The sequence below is a fragment of the Choloepus didactylus genome, chromosome 6, assembly GCF_015220235.1.
Source record: "Choloepus didactylus isolate mChoDid1 chromosome 6, mChoDid1.pri, whole genome shotgun sequence".
NCBI classification, from domain to species: Eukaryota; Metazoa; Chordata; class Mammalia; order Pilosa; family Megalonychidae; genus Choloepus; species Choloepus didactylus.
Genome location: NC_051312.1, coordinates 18,464,586 through 18,481,045, shown reverse-complemented (window position 1 = coordinate 18,481,045; position 16,460 = coordinate 18,464,586). Strand labels below are relative to the sequence as shown.

Here is a 16,460-nt window from a genome sequence, read left to right as displayed (position 1 = left end):
TAGAGGCAGAAATTCTTCTTTCTGACTTTTGAAGTCCTCAGTTCTGGTGTTTTAAGACCTCCAACTGATTCAACGAGGAGACTCAACACATTGCTGAGGGCATCCTTCTTTGCTGATTGTAGATGCAATAGCCATGGATAAAATCATCTGACTATAGATGCAAATTCATTTACGATATACCCTCACAGCAACAATCTGACCAAACAAATGGATGGATACCGTAACCTAGCCAAGTTGACACATGAAGTTACCCACCACACCCTCCAACTCATGGACCCTCTAGCTGAACTCCCACAATCAAACACAAAATTCCTTTGTGGTGTGGGTTTAAGGGAGGTGGAGATTAAGGACAATTCAGATTTTATAGAAACAGTTCCAGTCTCACATTCTTGGGGGTGGCAATGGGAAAAATGTTATCCCTTAATAACTCTCTCAGGTATCATATACATTTAATTACACCTAATTTCATATATTAATGTGTACAATGTATTAACATGATTATTAAAAAGAGATCAAAGGACCACCAGGGAAATAACTCAAACTCTGGACACTAAAATAAAAGGAGGTCATAAAAGGGAGATGGATAACTACACCATCCACAAGATAGTACCTCATCTTGGCAAAACTGGTAAGCTCTGCTCATTCAATTCCATTTTGAGATATATAATCAAAATAATTGAAAGCAGGGACTCAAACAGATATTTACACACCAATGTTTATAGCAGGGTTATTCACAAAGCCAAAAGGTGAAAAAATCCAAGGGTCTGTCAACAGAAGAATGGATAAGCCAAATGTGTTATACACATACAACAGAGTGTTATTTGGACATAAAAGGGAATAAAGTGCTTCTACAAGTTAAGATATGGTTGAACCTTGAAAACATGCTAAGTGAAATAAGCCAGACCAAAAGGGACAAATATTGTATGATACCACTCATATAAAATATTTAGGAATAAGCAAATTCACAGAGGCAAAGAATAGATTAGAGGTTACCAGGGGCCAGGTGAGGAGGGTGAATGGGAAGTTATTGCTTAATGGGTATAGAATTTCTGTTTGGGGTAATGACAAAGTTTGGGTAAGGGATGGTGGTGATATTAGCACTGAAATTGTAAATGTAATTAATTCCATTGAATTATATATTTTAAAATGGCAAACTTTATGTCACATATGTTACCACAATAAACATTGTTTTATTATTTTACGAGTAACAAGTAAATTGCTAAATTTTGAAAATAATTAACAGTTTTAAATTTCACCACCATAATTCACCATTAATAGCTCAATGCATAGTAGCCTTCTAAACTTTTTCTACACACATGTGTAAAATATGTATTTCTTAACATAAAAACAGGGTCATGAAAATAAGAGATGTGCCCACTGGCAACAATCCACCCTTGAGCTAGGAGTTCTAAGGGAAGCCTTAGGGCAGCATACAGCTGAGTAAAAAGTGGCATGAGATCCAGACATACAGGAAGCTGAACAAGGCCAGAAACCACCCTGGGAAGATGTTAGCATAGCTGAAGGGAAGTCCATGAGTGATTTGAGGTCAGAGTGGGTGGTGGTCCTGTTCATCATTCATACTGTTTCTCCAGAGCCCAAACAGACCCTAATCCTTTACCATGGGTTGCATTTATCCTTTTTCTCTATCTACCCATCAGTTCCTCCAGCCATACCCCCAGGCCCATCCTACACTGTCTTCATTTCAGGGACCGGCTTCACAGAGGCACACAGTTCCACTGGTTCCAGTCACAGGGCATGCGGACATGTTGCCGAGTGTGACACAACCTCTGGACGATTTTGTTGGCTTTGTCTGTATGGTGATATGTCAGGAAGCCGAGTTTCTCCAGAGCCTGGGTCTGGATATGGACGACATTGGAGACAAGGCCCTGTGCCCGGTACTCAGGCATGGTGCTTCCCATCCGTAGTTCTCCAGTCTGGTCCATCAGGGACCAGGACACAGGGGTCCCCTCGGGTCCCAGCAAGCAGAAGGTGGGGAAGGTCCGGATACAGCGCTCAATGAATCTCTGGCTCTTCTCATTCCCACCGAAATGCCAAAATCTATTCACCAAGGCAGCATGAGTGACATCCAGGGATGAGTGTTTAAACATCTCATGGTTGCTATGGAGGGAATCAAGAAAAAAGAAGAGCCCAAAGTATCGATCATACTGTGAAGTATTATTTTTACTTTCCCACAGATTGTTTTGAGAGGCAAAATAGGAGTATAAGTAAGAATATAGATCTGCAGCCCAGCTGCCTGGGTTCGTAAGCTCATTAGCTGTGTGATCATGGGCAGGCAACTTACTGTCTGCCTCCATTTCTTCTTCCATAAAATGGGGATATTGATGGCACCTCCCTCAAAAAATAGACATGGATAGTATAAGAGCTATTTCTTGACAAGTATCTAGGACAGTGCCTCACAAACAATGAGAACTCTTTAAAAATTAAGTCACATTGTTCACGACATTATTGTGACCCTGCACATAAGACAGTGCAGGTGATATTCCCATTTCAAAGATAAGAAAATGGGTAAATGAGTGCCCCAAAGCTTACAGTAGTAAGCAGTAAAGCCAGAGCTTAGAGTCATGGAATCTTAGGATGTTGGTGATGGAAGGGGCTTTGGCCACCATGTTGAATGAATGAGAAAGCCAAAGTCCAAAGAGGGATGGTGACATGGAGTACAGGTGCCTCTGAGTTAAAAAACACTGAAGTCTGAAGGCTTCTTCAGTGTAAAGGGCTTCAGGGGGTGTCCTGGACAGAGCCCAGGATGTGCAACTAGAAGATCTAGCTTCAAACCCCACTTCTTCCATTAACCATCCACCTGACCTTGAACAAGCCGTTTTGTCATCTGAGCCTGCTTTCTATCAGGAAAATGAGGATAATGCCTCCTACCCTGACTATCTCACAGGGTGGACAGGAGCATCAAATGAGATTACAGATGTGGTGGTGCTTTTTGGGTGGTAACATGCTGGGCAATGTGGATAAAGCTCTTCTGGGAGTATAACATCCAGAGGGCCATGGGTCTGAGCATCTACAGATCCAATCCTCACATTAGATTTTAATTCTAGACAGTGTTAGACTGGAAATCAACGTGGGGAATATATATATACACACGCACACACACACACACATATATTATATATTATATATTATTTGTTTAAATTCTCTTTATTGGAAACCTTTTGTTCTGTGAAGTGAATTCATTACTTAAATGCATATTTATTAACACCTACTATGTGCCAGGCACTGTTCTAGTTGCTGAGGATATATCAGTGAACAAGACAGAGAAGGTCCCTGCTCCTGTGATATTCATAGTATCACAGGGGAGGATTAAAACAACAAATAGTTAGATAAATACACAAATTGATTTCAGATAATGACAATTGCAATAAAGGAAATAAAAACTGGGTGGTGTGATGAAGAATCATGGGACGGGGTGGTTTTAATAGGTGCTCTCTGACTAAATGAAAATTGAGAGTATGAACAACTAGAAAGAGGCAAGTATGCGAAGATCAGAGGGATCGGTATTTTAGGCAGATTAACAGCAAATGCAAAGGCCCAAAATCATGAATGAGTGAATGCAAATGTCAAGTAACAGAAAGACGGCCAGACCAGAGCTACCAAAAGGAGTGAGCAAAAGGGACAAGAGCTAATGAGTGCCTGGTTAACTAGGGTCTTCAAGGCTCATAAAGGGTTTGGATTTTGTTCAAGGTGAGCTGAGGAACATTGGCAGATTTTATGCAGGTGAATGACAAAATCCACATTATATACTAAAATAAACATTCCTGGTTAATGTGCAGAAAAAGAATTGAGGAGAGGCAAGAGGTAAAAATGGAAAAAAGTTTGGAGGTCATTTCAGCAGGGAAAGATGTGACTAGTGCAGAGCACCATTTATCAAACTCACATGGCTTTGGGCTTGACAGATTTAGGAGATAAATTCTTTGCCTCCAGGAATGAGGGAACCAGTTTCTTTGCTGTCTCAGGCATCATATAGAGAAGGCACTGGGTTTTCTTGACCTTGACAAGTTTAGTGGCTGCAAGATTTTGGATCACCTCATCCAGGCTTGACTGTGAACCTAGAGTGGGGTAAAGTAAGGCGAGATGTAATTGCCCATTTAGATGCTACCAGAAGCTGCCCAAAGGAAGAATGCAGGAGGTAGAGTAGGGAAAATCTTGCTTCTGGGGTTTCTGCTGCCACCAACCATGTGTCCACAGCTGAGTCCCTCCTTACGCATGTTTTCTCTTATGCAAAACAGAGATAATACTAGAAATCCTGACTGTATCTCTGTGAAATCAAAAAAGACATGGTATTTAAAAAAAAGAAGCCAACCTTGATTGTGCACCTATTACATGCCTCAGTATATGGTCTACAATCTCATTTAATCTTTATAATGATCCTATGTTTTAGGTATTTTTATTACCCCCATTTTTATATATGGGAAACTGGGTAATAAGATGAACTATGTCACTTGCTCGAAATCACCCAAGTAAAGGCAGAGCAGGAATGCCATCCTATGTAGATTGAGTACATAAAGCATGCTTATAAACATGACAGATTTCCTTGGTGACTTAAAAGGTGTTCTATGCAGAATGAGCTGCAATTTTTATTCCAGGAATGGAAGGCCAGAAGGAAACTCTGTTCTCACACACAATCACAGTAAGGGATCCTGTATATGTCTGCAAAGTATATCATGAACCCTCAGCTCCCAAGAAACTAAATTATTCACAGTTCTTTATACCAACCCCATAATTTGCTGCCTTTGTGCTCTGTTCCACTGAAGATGTGGTGGAAGCAAATATAAGGAATAGACAGCAGGATGAGTTTGGGGTTTGGCAGTAGGAAGCAAAGGTTGTAGCAGAATGTGCTCAAGATGAAAAGTGAATGCATGGAAGAGAGGTCCCAGCAGCCAGCCCAGCATATATTCCAGTCCTCTTACTCTGGATCTGTAAATGTTGTTTCCAGTTGATGACTTCTGATGTGCCAAGGAATTCTTTACAGTTTTGGGGATCCTTAGAATAAATTTGGTAGGTATTGGTGTAGTGATCAAAGTCATCAGTCATCTCCTGTTTGGTTGGGCAAGGGGGAATAAATCAAATTATTTATACCCAGTGATTGGAATACTAGTGTTTAGTATTCTATTATACTGTGCTATTTTTACAAGCTTAAATATTGATATTTTCCTTGATGTACTATCATTACTCCTGAATCATTTGTATCATGAGATAAAGTTAGGGACTCAATTATGCAATTTATGATTAAAAAATTGCTGAACAGGATATTTATATATTACATTACAATTTCAAATCAACCAAAGGTGCACCCTTTTTCTGCAGTTCCATACTCCCCAAGAGAAAATTGAAACTTATCGACAAAGGCAAGCTTCTGTTGCAAGAGTAAATATTGCTCTATTTCAAAGAGTCTCAGAACAAATTTTTTATGAACAGGGCAATACTGAAATTAATACAGGTATCCTTGTATTAAAATCTTCACCTACATATAAAGAAACTAAACAAAATGAAGACACATGTTGCTTTAAATTTAGAGCTATAATGCACTTTTGTCTTTTAAAAAGGTTTTCATTTCCAGCAAAATCAAAAAATGAAATTTGTTGAAAAAGATCTTCTCAAATTTATCAACAACGAGATGGGATTATTTGAAAATGAAGGAAGGAGACAGGGAATAACTACCCAACTAGAGAAAAATAGCTGGAATATTTTGCACTGAAATGCCCTCACAGCTCAACAGTGACACTGTTGACAATATATGATTTCAAAAATCACATTATGAAAGCATGTATGTATTTCTGATTTTATCTTTTAATCATTAACTGAAAATTTTCCATTTTTTAATTCTGTTTGGAGTTTTTTTAAAAGCACTATATATTTTAATTTTATTAGTAAATAGCATACATCAAATTGATACTATATGGTTGCCATTTATATTTTTGCATATATGGATTTTTATTTTACATTTTTCAATGAGTTTATGACATATTTATATTTGAAATGTATTAACCACTTAGTTTGAATGATTTTGAAAAGTTTGACATTGAAAATGTATTCTCATACATATAGATTGCAATTTGTTCTTTATATTTTTCCTAACACTCTGTACTGTTTCGTACTTTTACATATTGGTACATGTGATTTTGTCTGCTTAAAATGGATCCCCTGCCCTTGTAAGCCTGTCAAAAACTTACCTTCAAATTCCAGTTTTGGCAAACATCTACCAGGAAAACTCTCTGATCCTTTTCCTGAATCTCTTTAGTTTTAAATCTCTATAGTTTTAAATGATTTTCTCCTAGTGCTACTTCTGTTACCTTGACCGTTCAAATATTCTTGCACATTTTCACATCTGTTGTAATTTACTGTCTTCTCTGTGTTTTCCTCCAGGCTGTGAGCTTTTTGAGGACATGGACTTGTTCACCATACCTGTGATTCATTTCTGTTTCCCCAGGGCCTGCCACATTGCCAGGCACATAGGAGGCACACAGCAAATATAAACACAAAAGCATACTCATTTCACATCTGGTACTTCACCTGCTCCTGAGGTCGGACAGCCACTGTATTAAAATCAGGCCACTTGTCCACCAGGGCCTTTAGCTTGAATGGGTTTCCCTGGTTCATGTGGAAGACGGTCCCATAAACCTGCAACATCCAAGCAAGTGGGAGGGTTGGCATATTAGGAAAGGATGGAAAAATGCCTTGTTTGATGAAGACAAGGCATTTGTCTCTGAAATCAGGGAAGGTAGCTGATAGGGCGTCTAATTTAAACAGCATTGAGATTCTACTTTAATACCTCAAATGGAAACAGCTTTTTAGATCAAACCATGGGGATATTATAAGAGTACACGTATATATTCAGATGAAGAAAATAAATTAATTAAAAATCATCTATTTTTCACATAGTAGAATTTAGCATTATGTCTTTGCACTTTCATTTATTTACATATACATACAATTTTTAAATGATGAAATTACCTAATATATATTATTTTAACATCTATTTTTTCTCTACACACTATACTGTAGGCATATTTCCATGTCAATAAACATAAGTCTACATAGTCATTTTTAATAACTATATAATATCCACTATATGGAATGATTCTAATTCAATTATCATATTTCCTATTCAGATTTTTCTGATTCTTTAATTTAACAATTAATTCTTCAAGGAACTCCTTTTGCATAATCTTTGCAAATGTACCTGTTACAAATTTTAGAAGGGGAATTTCTGGGTCATAGGTCAACTACCAAATTTTTTTTTAACAACCATTTCCAAATTACCTTCTGGAAAGGTTAAATAAGCCCCACCCAATAAGTGGAGACAAAGCAATAGTGTACATGGCATGAACTTGGGTGGCCAGAGTTTAGCAATATCAAGCATTAGGAAAGCTGTTTTAACCTTTTCTACAAGCTTCTGTTCAGACTCTGTGCCCTCAAGAGGAACACTGGGGGAGCTGAAAGAGAAAGAGAGATGAGAGAAAGAAAGAGAGAGCTGCTCCAGACTCTGGCTGTGGGAGAGGGAGGGCAGTGGTGCATACCAGAGTAGACCTCAGGACGTAAGTACCACTGGGAACATGATGCCCCAGCAGCTGGAGTGGAAAGAGGCCAAAGGGATCACACATTTCATTGACCAAAGACCACACCTCACCCTGTGCTTCCCTACTCTTGCTTTGGAATGTCTATATCAGTCCAAGGAGAAAGGAGGAGGAAATATTTGACTTTTCTGATTTTTATGAACTTAACGAATTTTCTGCTTCAGTGGAGGCTCTATATAGAAATTACAGGCAGTTTTAGAAAATATAAGGCGGTCATAGTTTTTAAACATTGGAATTTGAGGTCAGAGACATTCATATACACTAGAAAAAAAATAAACGGAACCGCTCCTTTCTATGACTGTGATAACATCACAAAGCCAGAACATTGACCCAGGCAACATTACAGGTTGAATGACTCAGAACTGACATGAGAAATAAACTTATTTAGTATCCAGAATTTGGAGAGATAGGTGGGTTTTCCTTCAGACCATGATATGCAAATCTTCCTTTTACCCTTTTTCTTGTAAATCCTTTTCTGGTTTTGATATCAGGATATTTCTGGCCTCATAAAATGAGTTGGGAACTGTTCCCTGCTCTGCTATATTATGAAAGACTTTGTGTAGAACTGGAATTATTTATTACTTAAATGTGTTGTAGGCAGAAATCACCAGGGAAACAATCTGGGAATAGAGTTTCCTTTGTTGAAAAGTTTTAAATTACAAAAACAACATCTTTAATAGAAATAGGACAATGTAAGTTTTCTATTTCTTCTTGAGTGATCTTTGGTAGTTTGTGCCTTTCACAGAATATGTCTGTTTCATCTAAATTTTTGACAGTATGGGCATAGAATTATTCTTAGCATTTTCTTATTATGCATATTTTGCCTCTAGGATCTGTAGGAATGTCCCCTGTTTTGTTCCTGATGTTGGTAATTTGTGTCTTCTTTCCTTATTTCTTGGGGTCAGTTTGGTTGGACGTTTATCAACATTATTAATCTTTTCAAAGAATCAGATTTTGGATTCATTTATTTTCTTTATTGTTTTTCTCCTCTCAGATTCATTGATTCCTGCTCTCATTTTCATTATTTCCTCTTTATACTTGCTTTGGGGTTAATTTGCTCTTCTTTTTGTAATTTCTTAAGGTTGAAAATTAAAGCATTCACTTGAGACCCTTCTTTTCTACTATAAACATTTAAGTGGTACAAATTTTCCACTTATCATTGCTATAGCTGCATCCCACAGAATTTGATATGTTATATGTTCATTTTAATTCACTTCAAATATTTTCCAATTTTTCTTGTGAGTTTGAAGCATGGAATTTTTAAAAGCATGTTGTATAATTCCTAAATATTTGGGGATTATCCAGAGAGCTTTTCAGATTTGATTTTAAGTTTTACTCCACTTTTGTTTGAGAACATTCTTGGTATGATTTAGATTCTTTAAAAATCCTTAAAATATGGTCGTATTGGAAAATGTTCCATGCACACTTGAAAAGAACGTGTATTCTGCTATTTGGGGGAAAGTGTTCTATAAATGTAAATTAGATCAAGTCGGTTGATAGGGTTGTTCAGGTTTCCTATATCTTAACAGATTTTCCATCTACCTGTTCTATCAATTACTGAGCAAAGAGTACTGAAGTCTTTAATTATACTTATGAGTTGGTCTTTTTTCTCTTCATTTACTTCAGTTTTTGCCTCATGTACTTGAAGCTGTGTTGCTAATCCATACACATTCAGCATTTTTTACATGTTCTCAGTAAATTGACACCTTCATTAGATGGCAATGGCACTCTTTATCCCTGTTAATATTCCTGGCCTTTTGCAACATTTATTTTTGCAAAGAAAACTCTTTGGTACAAGGTCATTGATCCATTTCTAAAACAAAATTTCTATCTCACAGAAAAATACTTTTCTTCCCCATAAATAATCAAATCCTTTTGGACTTGACAAAATAAGATTTGGCTTATTTTCAGTTTCAAGGAGGAATCATTTTAGCCTTTCATCAGGCACATGACTGTTTTAGGAGAATAAATTAAACATTAATGTGCTGGTTTCAGTCAACCTTGGAATTCTGGCAAAGTTTTCATTGTTATTAGGGCACATTTCATGGAAGGTTACAAAGAAATGTTTTGAGTCGTTATAGAGCAAAGAATATAAGTGGATTCAAATCATATAATTACTACTCACTATTTGTGCTATCTTGGTCAAGCCCTGTAATTAAGCCTCCATTTCCTCTTCTGTAACATGGGGATCATATATCTTTCTTGAAGAAAGGTATGTGAATTAAATGAGTTTCACCATCAATGAGTGCCTGGCACTGGAAATATGCTGTGAAGGCTCATTCTCTTTTTCATCTCTTTCATAGCAAATTGCTATTCCTTATATCCCTAAGAATGCTCCATTCTCACCTTTAAGGATTCAGGGAGGCTCTTCCTCAAGGATTTCTCTAGCATCTGAAGCATCTGTGGGCCCTGCAAGTGTAACATCTTGGCAGATAACAACCTAGAGAGAGAACCAAAAAAACTTCAAGGAATGAGAAGACCTGGAAGACACAGAACACAATAGCCAGTTTTAGCTAATGGTCTGGTCGTCACCCATGTCACTTCATGGGTGCCCCATGTACTAAACTCCTCAGCAATTCCAGGGGAGTTTAAGACTGACAGAAAGCACAAGTGTCTTTTCGTCTGAAAATATTTTCAAATAAAAATGTTTAAATTTCCAAAAATCTCTCTGAAATCTTCACTTTAAGTTTTAATACCACCCATAACTGCAATAATTAAGGATGCATTAAGATTAATAAGTGTGCTCTATAAGTATGCATGAACATCTTTTGGGATGCCACTTAGAAGCTGTATAACATTGGACAAGTTACTTAAATCCTCCGTGCCTTGATTTCCTCATCTATAAATGGCAATATTATAGTATCTGCCCATAGAGTAGTTCTGAAAAATAGACAAGTCAATAAATGTAAGGTGCTAGAACAGCATCTGGGAGAAAGTAAGCCCCCAATGCATGATTATGATTCTTATGACTCTTTATTAACAGAAGCAATAGTCAATCCACAAAGCAGTCTGTTGGTCGCACGTAACAAAATATGTCATATTTTCCAAACTTGACCATGTATTAGAACCATCTGAGAATTAAAAACTATATCTTCTTTAACCCCACCACTACTATTTTTTATTTAGAAGGTCTTAAGAGAGTGTGGGATCTGGACGTCTATATTTTTAAAAGCTCTCTAGATCCTTTTTGTTATTGTTGTTCAGCTTCAGTGATGTGTAATTCACATACAATAAAACTCACCAATTTTAAGTGGATAATTTGATGAGTTTTAACAAATATATGTATTTGTGTAATTAGCACAATAATCATGATATAGACTATTTCCGGCAACCCAAAAAGTTTACTGTTGTCCATCCAATTGTGATTAATCCTCTGACTCCCAATTCCTAGGAATCAATTTTCTGTTTTCGGGCCCTATAGTTTTTCCTTTTACAGAATGTCAAGTAAATGGAATTATTTGGTATATAATTTTTTGAGACTAGTTTCTTTCACCCAGAATAATAACTTTGAGATCAATTCAAGTAGTTGCATATATCAATAGCTCGTTCCTTTTTTATTGCCAAATAGTATTTCATTGCATAGATGTATCAGAGTTTGTATCTCCATTCCCCTGTTGAAGGACATTGGGTTGTCTCCAGTTTTGACTGATTATGAATAAAACTGCTATGAATATTCATGTACAAATCTATTTGTAGATATATGTTTTTTATTTCTCTTAGGTAAATATCTAAGAGTGCAATTGCAGAGTCATATGGTAAGTATAAGGGATAAAAAGTTGCCAAACTGTTTTCCAAAGTAGCTGCACTATTTTATATTCCCACCAATAATGTATGAGAGTTCCATTTGCTGTATATCCTCTCCAAAACTTCCAGATGAATTTCTTAGCAGCTATTTTTGGGAATCATTGATATGGTAGGCAATATCTTCACAATACCCTTCAAATCAGTAAGGCAGGGAGATTAGTAGAGCTACTTCTGAAAGTAGGGCAAAAGGCCTAAGGCCAAAGTGCATTATTAAGTAATTCTCTGAGGGACTGTTAATATTGACAATGTTGAACTTTACCCAAACCTTGTGATCCTGAAAAACAGCAATGGTTAAAGAAATCCCTCCACCCCTTCGTGTTTCATAAAACTGTTTATATAAGGGACATCCTTCCCCACTTGACTTAGATAAGACTTGTGGATGTTCTCCCCTTGTTTACCAATGACAAGGTCAAACCCAGAGCCTCCAAATTCCCATTCCTTGCCTCCTAAATGATTAGCTGAACTACTTGTACTCACTGGTCAACTGGAACAAAATGCTTGTTAATTAAACTTTGGTTAAGTTTATCATCTTCTCTCTCCCCTTGGACTTTGGCCTGCCCTCAACTTGAGCTAGTGTGCAAACCCTCCTTAATACCCCATCTCTGAGAATACCCTGGCCTCAGGGTAAAAGATTCTGGATTTAATATCCTATCATGTCACATTTCATCCCACTTCCCCAATCCAGTTCTTTCAAGCTTTGTGTATTCTTCCTTTTTGCCTCACCCTTGAGATGCTTTCAGATCTCATGGTCTGAGCATTTTCTCTATTGTAATAGTTCCCTCCTTCTACTGCCATATTCCCTTTTCCCCCTCTTGTAACAATCCTTTGAAATAGTTTCTTTATCTAAGTTTGGAGTTGTTTATTTGACAATACTTAGGCACAGCTTTATTACAAGTTAAATTGACTTTTGTGACTAGTCTGGAAACCTGAGTATTGATATATTCATTCATTCATTCATTCATCCAATAACTTATTTATTGAGAACTTACTATACTGGCTATGTAATGTGTCGATTTGTCTAAACTGAATTACATTTCCCAGAATTCCCAATCCCTGCATGTTTTTGGTTATGCTGAACATGAGAGAAATTTTTATGGGAGATCTGAAGGGCAGATGTGAAATAGCAGCCATTTTGTAGCACACCTTGTGACATGAAGCAATGGCTGGCCTTGCAGGTGATTCACCACCCCCTGACTCCACCTTCAGATTCTCTGACATCTGTGCCAAGCGTGTATGCTTATATCCTTGAGGGAAAAACCTGGCTTCTGCAGGACACCCATAACACCAAGTTCAGAGACAAGAGCTGACAACGTTTCAGCCTGTCCTTGTGGGCCCCAGCTTGTGCTTGTGGTTTTTGGCTTGTTCTTATTCTCTCCCACTTTAAAACTATTTTCCCTTCCCAAATGCCTCCCCTGCATACTTCAATCTATAGCATCAAACATAAAGAAACCAGAAACTGTTTAACTAGCACAAACAATTGCATGCTGTCATATCCCTATAACAAATCTTCTATGGAGACTTCTCTGATTGGATCCTGGCTGCTTCACTCATGATGATCAACTGTCTGAGCAACCTTGAACTTAGAATAAAATATAATGGATATGTCCCCTGTTGTCTAGAAACTCATAATCTAATAAGGGACATAAAACATACATAACTAAAGAAAGAACTAAATTATTTTTTATATGAGCAGTTATAGGGCTGTAAATTTCATGATACTCTGAAGCAGCTATTTAGATGTGGGACATTTCCATGTGCTCTAAAGTATAAATCAATAGCCTTTTCATTTTTATTGCAAAGTGATATTTAAAGCTCGCCCTATCTCCGAGTCTCATCTGTTCTAGAGACTCATTTCTAAATCTCACCTGGGGTCATATGTGTATTGTGCCTATTAGAAGGTAAAACAAACCATCCTTTCTACATTTTGACTCACTGCATCAAATTAGGATTATCAAAGAACTGTATCGTAACCTGCTGACTAAAAATGGCAGGCAAAAGGCTGTAGCGAATGACCACATCAAGTTTTCTGCCTAAACTCTATGAGATTTCAGAAGAATGAGATGTTACTTCTAAAGGGAAGTTTAGAAGATTTCTTAAAGGAGGCTGCTGTGGAACCGGCCATTAAAGAGAAGATGGTGTCAGATGCCAGCTGCCACCTACCTGTACAGCACTGGGTAACTCTGCATTAGGAACTATGGAGAAAGGTCTTGAGACATGCAAGTGGTGTTAAACTTGGGATGTGAAAAAAGTCCTGTAGATGTCAGGTGAATGCCACCTTTTAAAGCCACATTATATTTTTCTAACACAGTATCTCAGTATCTGTTTTCGAATCTCTGGCCTTTCTTCATTTTATTTAGTCCCTACTTCCATGCTGCTGCCTTCAAAATCCAGCTTTTAAGCCTCTGTCAAAGTCCTATTCAAATGTCAGTTTTCCCCCATTGACTCCTTCAGTGAACCCTCCATCCAAGCAGAAAAAAAACCACTCTCTTTTGTGCACTCCCACAAGGTTATGCACATATTTCAATCACAAAACTTATTACAGTGGCTTACAGTTTGCCTTCTAGATTGTGAATTCCCCTGGGCAGGGCCTCAAGTTATTTATCCATTATTCTCCAATGTTTATCACAGTGTCTGTACTCAATAATTGTCTGTTTAATGATTGAGTGTATGAAGTATTTGTATTGACGTAATCTTTATTTTGTCCCTTCACTTACAAAGGGCAGTGACATTCATTCAATAGGTACTTACTCAAGGCCTATTATGTGCTGGGTCCTGGGAATTTGTACCTTTGAAAAGAAACCCAGACCAGGATAGAGGTACTTGTGGTATATTTCTGAGAATCTCGAGACAGAGGAAACAAGGTTTCTGACAGTTAATCTGACATTTTAGATAGATACATCTCACAAGAAAGTTACATGAAAATAAGAAGCATGGTAGAGTTTGATGCCAGATCACAGGGGATATAATATTTATATACTGCCAAGAAACTACATTTTAGTGCAACCTTCTTCACATGAACACACTCACTGAAAACACAAATATGATCTTCAACAAATGGAGCTGACTAAAAACTGAGGAGACTCACGGGGGGCTGAATCTGTTGTCAGGATTGGCAGTGGGCAAAGTCCTTTAAAGGGAACTTTGAAACCTTTGACACAGTGTTCCAGTACTTGGACTTTATCCAAAGGAAAAGGTCAAGAAAAATGCCCTATGAAAAATTTTATAAAGCAATATTAACTTATAGGGAAGTACTGGGGACAATCTCAGTGTTGTTATAGAAAGACAATTTACATAAATAATGATTTTATCATTTCACTACTCTAAAAACCATTAATATGAAAGCTAAAATATACATGGTGACAAATGGGAGGGTATTAAAATGCTCTGTGAAAAAGGTAGAGCCTGAAACAGTACATTAATTTTAATTAGAAAAGCCAGTTCTTATTGTGTACACATTTATACATGACATATATATGAAGATAAAATTCAGAAGGAAATGCCAAAAAAAAAATTACTGTAATAGCATTGCAGCTGAAATTTATTTTAAATTGCATTTCCTTTTGTATGCTTTTAAATTAACAATCTCAGCTGTATTTTAGTCCTATACTAGAATCTACCTTCTTCCGATATAATTTTAAGCTGAGCGCTTAGTTTCCCTAGTTATCATTTATCAAAAGAAAAAATTTCCAATCTTAGAATCTTAGCAGAGAATTAAATGCAATAATGCTTACATAGTAGATATGCTTATTAAAATGCTAGTCACCTGAACCAGCGTACTCTTTTTCAAAGGCTGATACATTTTCTGTCACACACCGACCAACAGTAAGCTCCCAAATCTCTCCATATTTATTTTCCAATTCAGAACCAAAACCTGAGTTTATCCAGTCAAGAATTTCTCACAGACCTAGCATATTGCCCTGTACACAGTCAGTGCCTGATACTGGTTTCTCAAATGGAAGAGCTTCCTTTGCCTCTGGCACAATTCTCAGCACAAATCAGCTAAAAATTTCTTATCCACATCCAACAGGAGCATTTTCATTCATTCCACTTCAGTGGAGAAGAAAAGGAGATGAGGGGGTCCCAAACAGCGATTTTCCTTTGTGAGATTTGTTCTCACCTGCAAAACTGTCTTCTTCTCAGTCTCTGCAGAGGTCCCCAGGAACAGACAAGAGGTAGCACTTACTTCAGAAGATGAAATTTCCCTCTGACCTAGTGGGTAGAGTGGTCTGGAAGAGTGCACTTGTGTCTGTTTTCCCCAAAAACTGTGGAATAAAGGCTTTTAATCAAACCTATACACCAAGCTAGCACAAACTTTTGGCAGCTTCATGTGGAATGAAACCCTCCCTCTGGCTTATGTTCACCGAGGCGGCCCTGTAACGATCAGAACCTGGCACTGTGCGCTGTGAGGCTTTTTTCTCAGAATGCTGGTCTGCTTTCTGTCCCACCAAAGTCATGCCATTACTCAGCAACTCTAAGCTGTGGAATTAGCTGGTTAAGAATAGGAAGGTGGGTGGAACTTGAAAGCAATGCCCTCTCCCCCCTCTCCCCTTTACAGGTATTTGCAGCAGAAGCAAGTGTCAGCTACTGTTCATATCTGATGTAGAGAATCAGAGTTCTTTTATTACATATCATTAAAGAAAATCACCTTTTTAGGGAAAGTAAAGGGCTTAGGATTCTCCCCTTTATAAGAAGCTCAGTGAACAGCAAGCAAGCTAAAACGAAAGAAAACCACAACTAGACACATCATGGTTAAATTACTGATAACCTACTATAAAGATAAAAATCTTTAATGCAGCCAGAGTAAAAAGATGCATTATACACAGTGGGATAATAATTCAAATAATGTCTGACTTCTAAATGATATGTAATAGGTCGAAAGGACAATATAATGACATTGTCAAATGCTGAAAGAAAACTAACTCACTCTAAAATTCCATATCAAACAAAATATTCTTTCAAAAAGGAGGCAAAATATGTACATTTTCTGATGAATGAAACAGACCTCCCATACTAGGAAGACAGTCTATAGGCTAAAAGGAAATGCTACTCAATGGA

At 37.3% G+C, this 16,460-nt stretch overlaps 1 protein-coding gene across 1 annotated transcript; it reads right to left on the bottom strand.

The window, feature by feature from the left end:
- Positions 1 to 1,699: 1,699 nt before the first annotated feature.
- Positions 1,700 to 15,719, bottom strand: LOC119535949 (glycine N-phenylacetyltransferase-like). The gene is made up of 6 exons (XM_037838335.1): positions 15,523 to 15,719; positions 9,948 to 10,041; positions 6,538 to 6,645; positions 4,935 to 5,061; positions 3,902 to 4,073; positions 1,700 to 2,118 (listed from the first exon to the last, which is right to left on the bottom strand). The coding sequence occupies exons 2-6, from the start codon at positions 10,023 to 10,025 to the stop codon at positions 1,716 to 1,718; spliced, it is 888 nt and encodes a 295-aa protein (XP_037694263.1). The 5' UTR covers positions 10,026 to 10,041; positions 15,523 to 15,719; the 3' UTR covers positions 1,700 to 1,715.
- Positions 15,720 to 16,460: the final 741 nt, after the last annotated feature.

Bases quoted from the DNA above. Each gene is read 5' to 3' on its own strand.
- LOC119535949 (XM_037838335.1), bottom strand. From the start codon at position 10,025: ATGTTACACTTGCAGGGCCCACAGATGCTTCAGATGCTAGAGAAATCC. The intron at 5,062-6,537 runs GTGAAGTACCAG...CCAACCAAACAG, and splicing joins CTGTCCGACCTCAGGAGCAG to GAGATGACTGATGACTTTGA. The intron at 2,119-3,901 runs GTGAGTTTGATA...TTCCCTCCATAG, and splicing joins TCTGTCAAGCCCAAAGCCAT to CAACCATGAGATGTTTAAAC.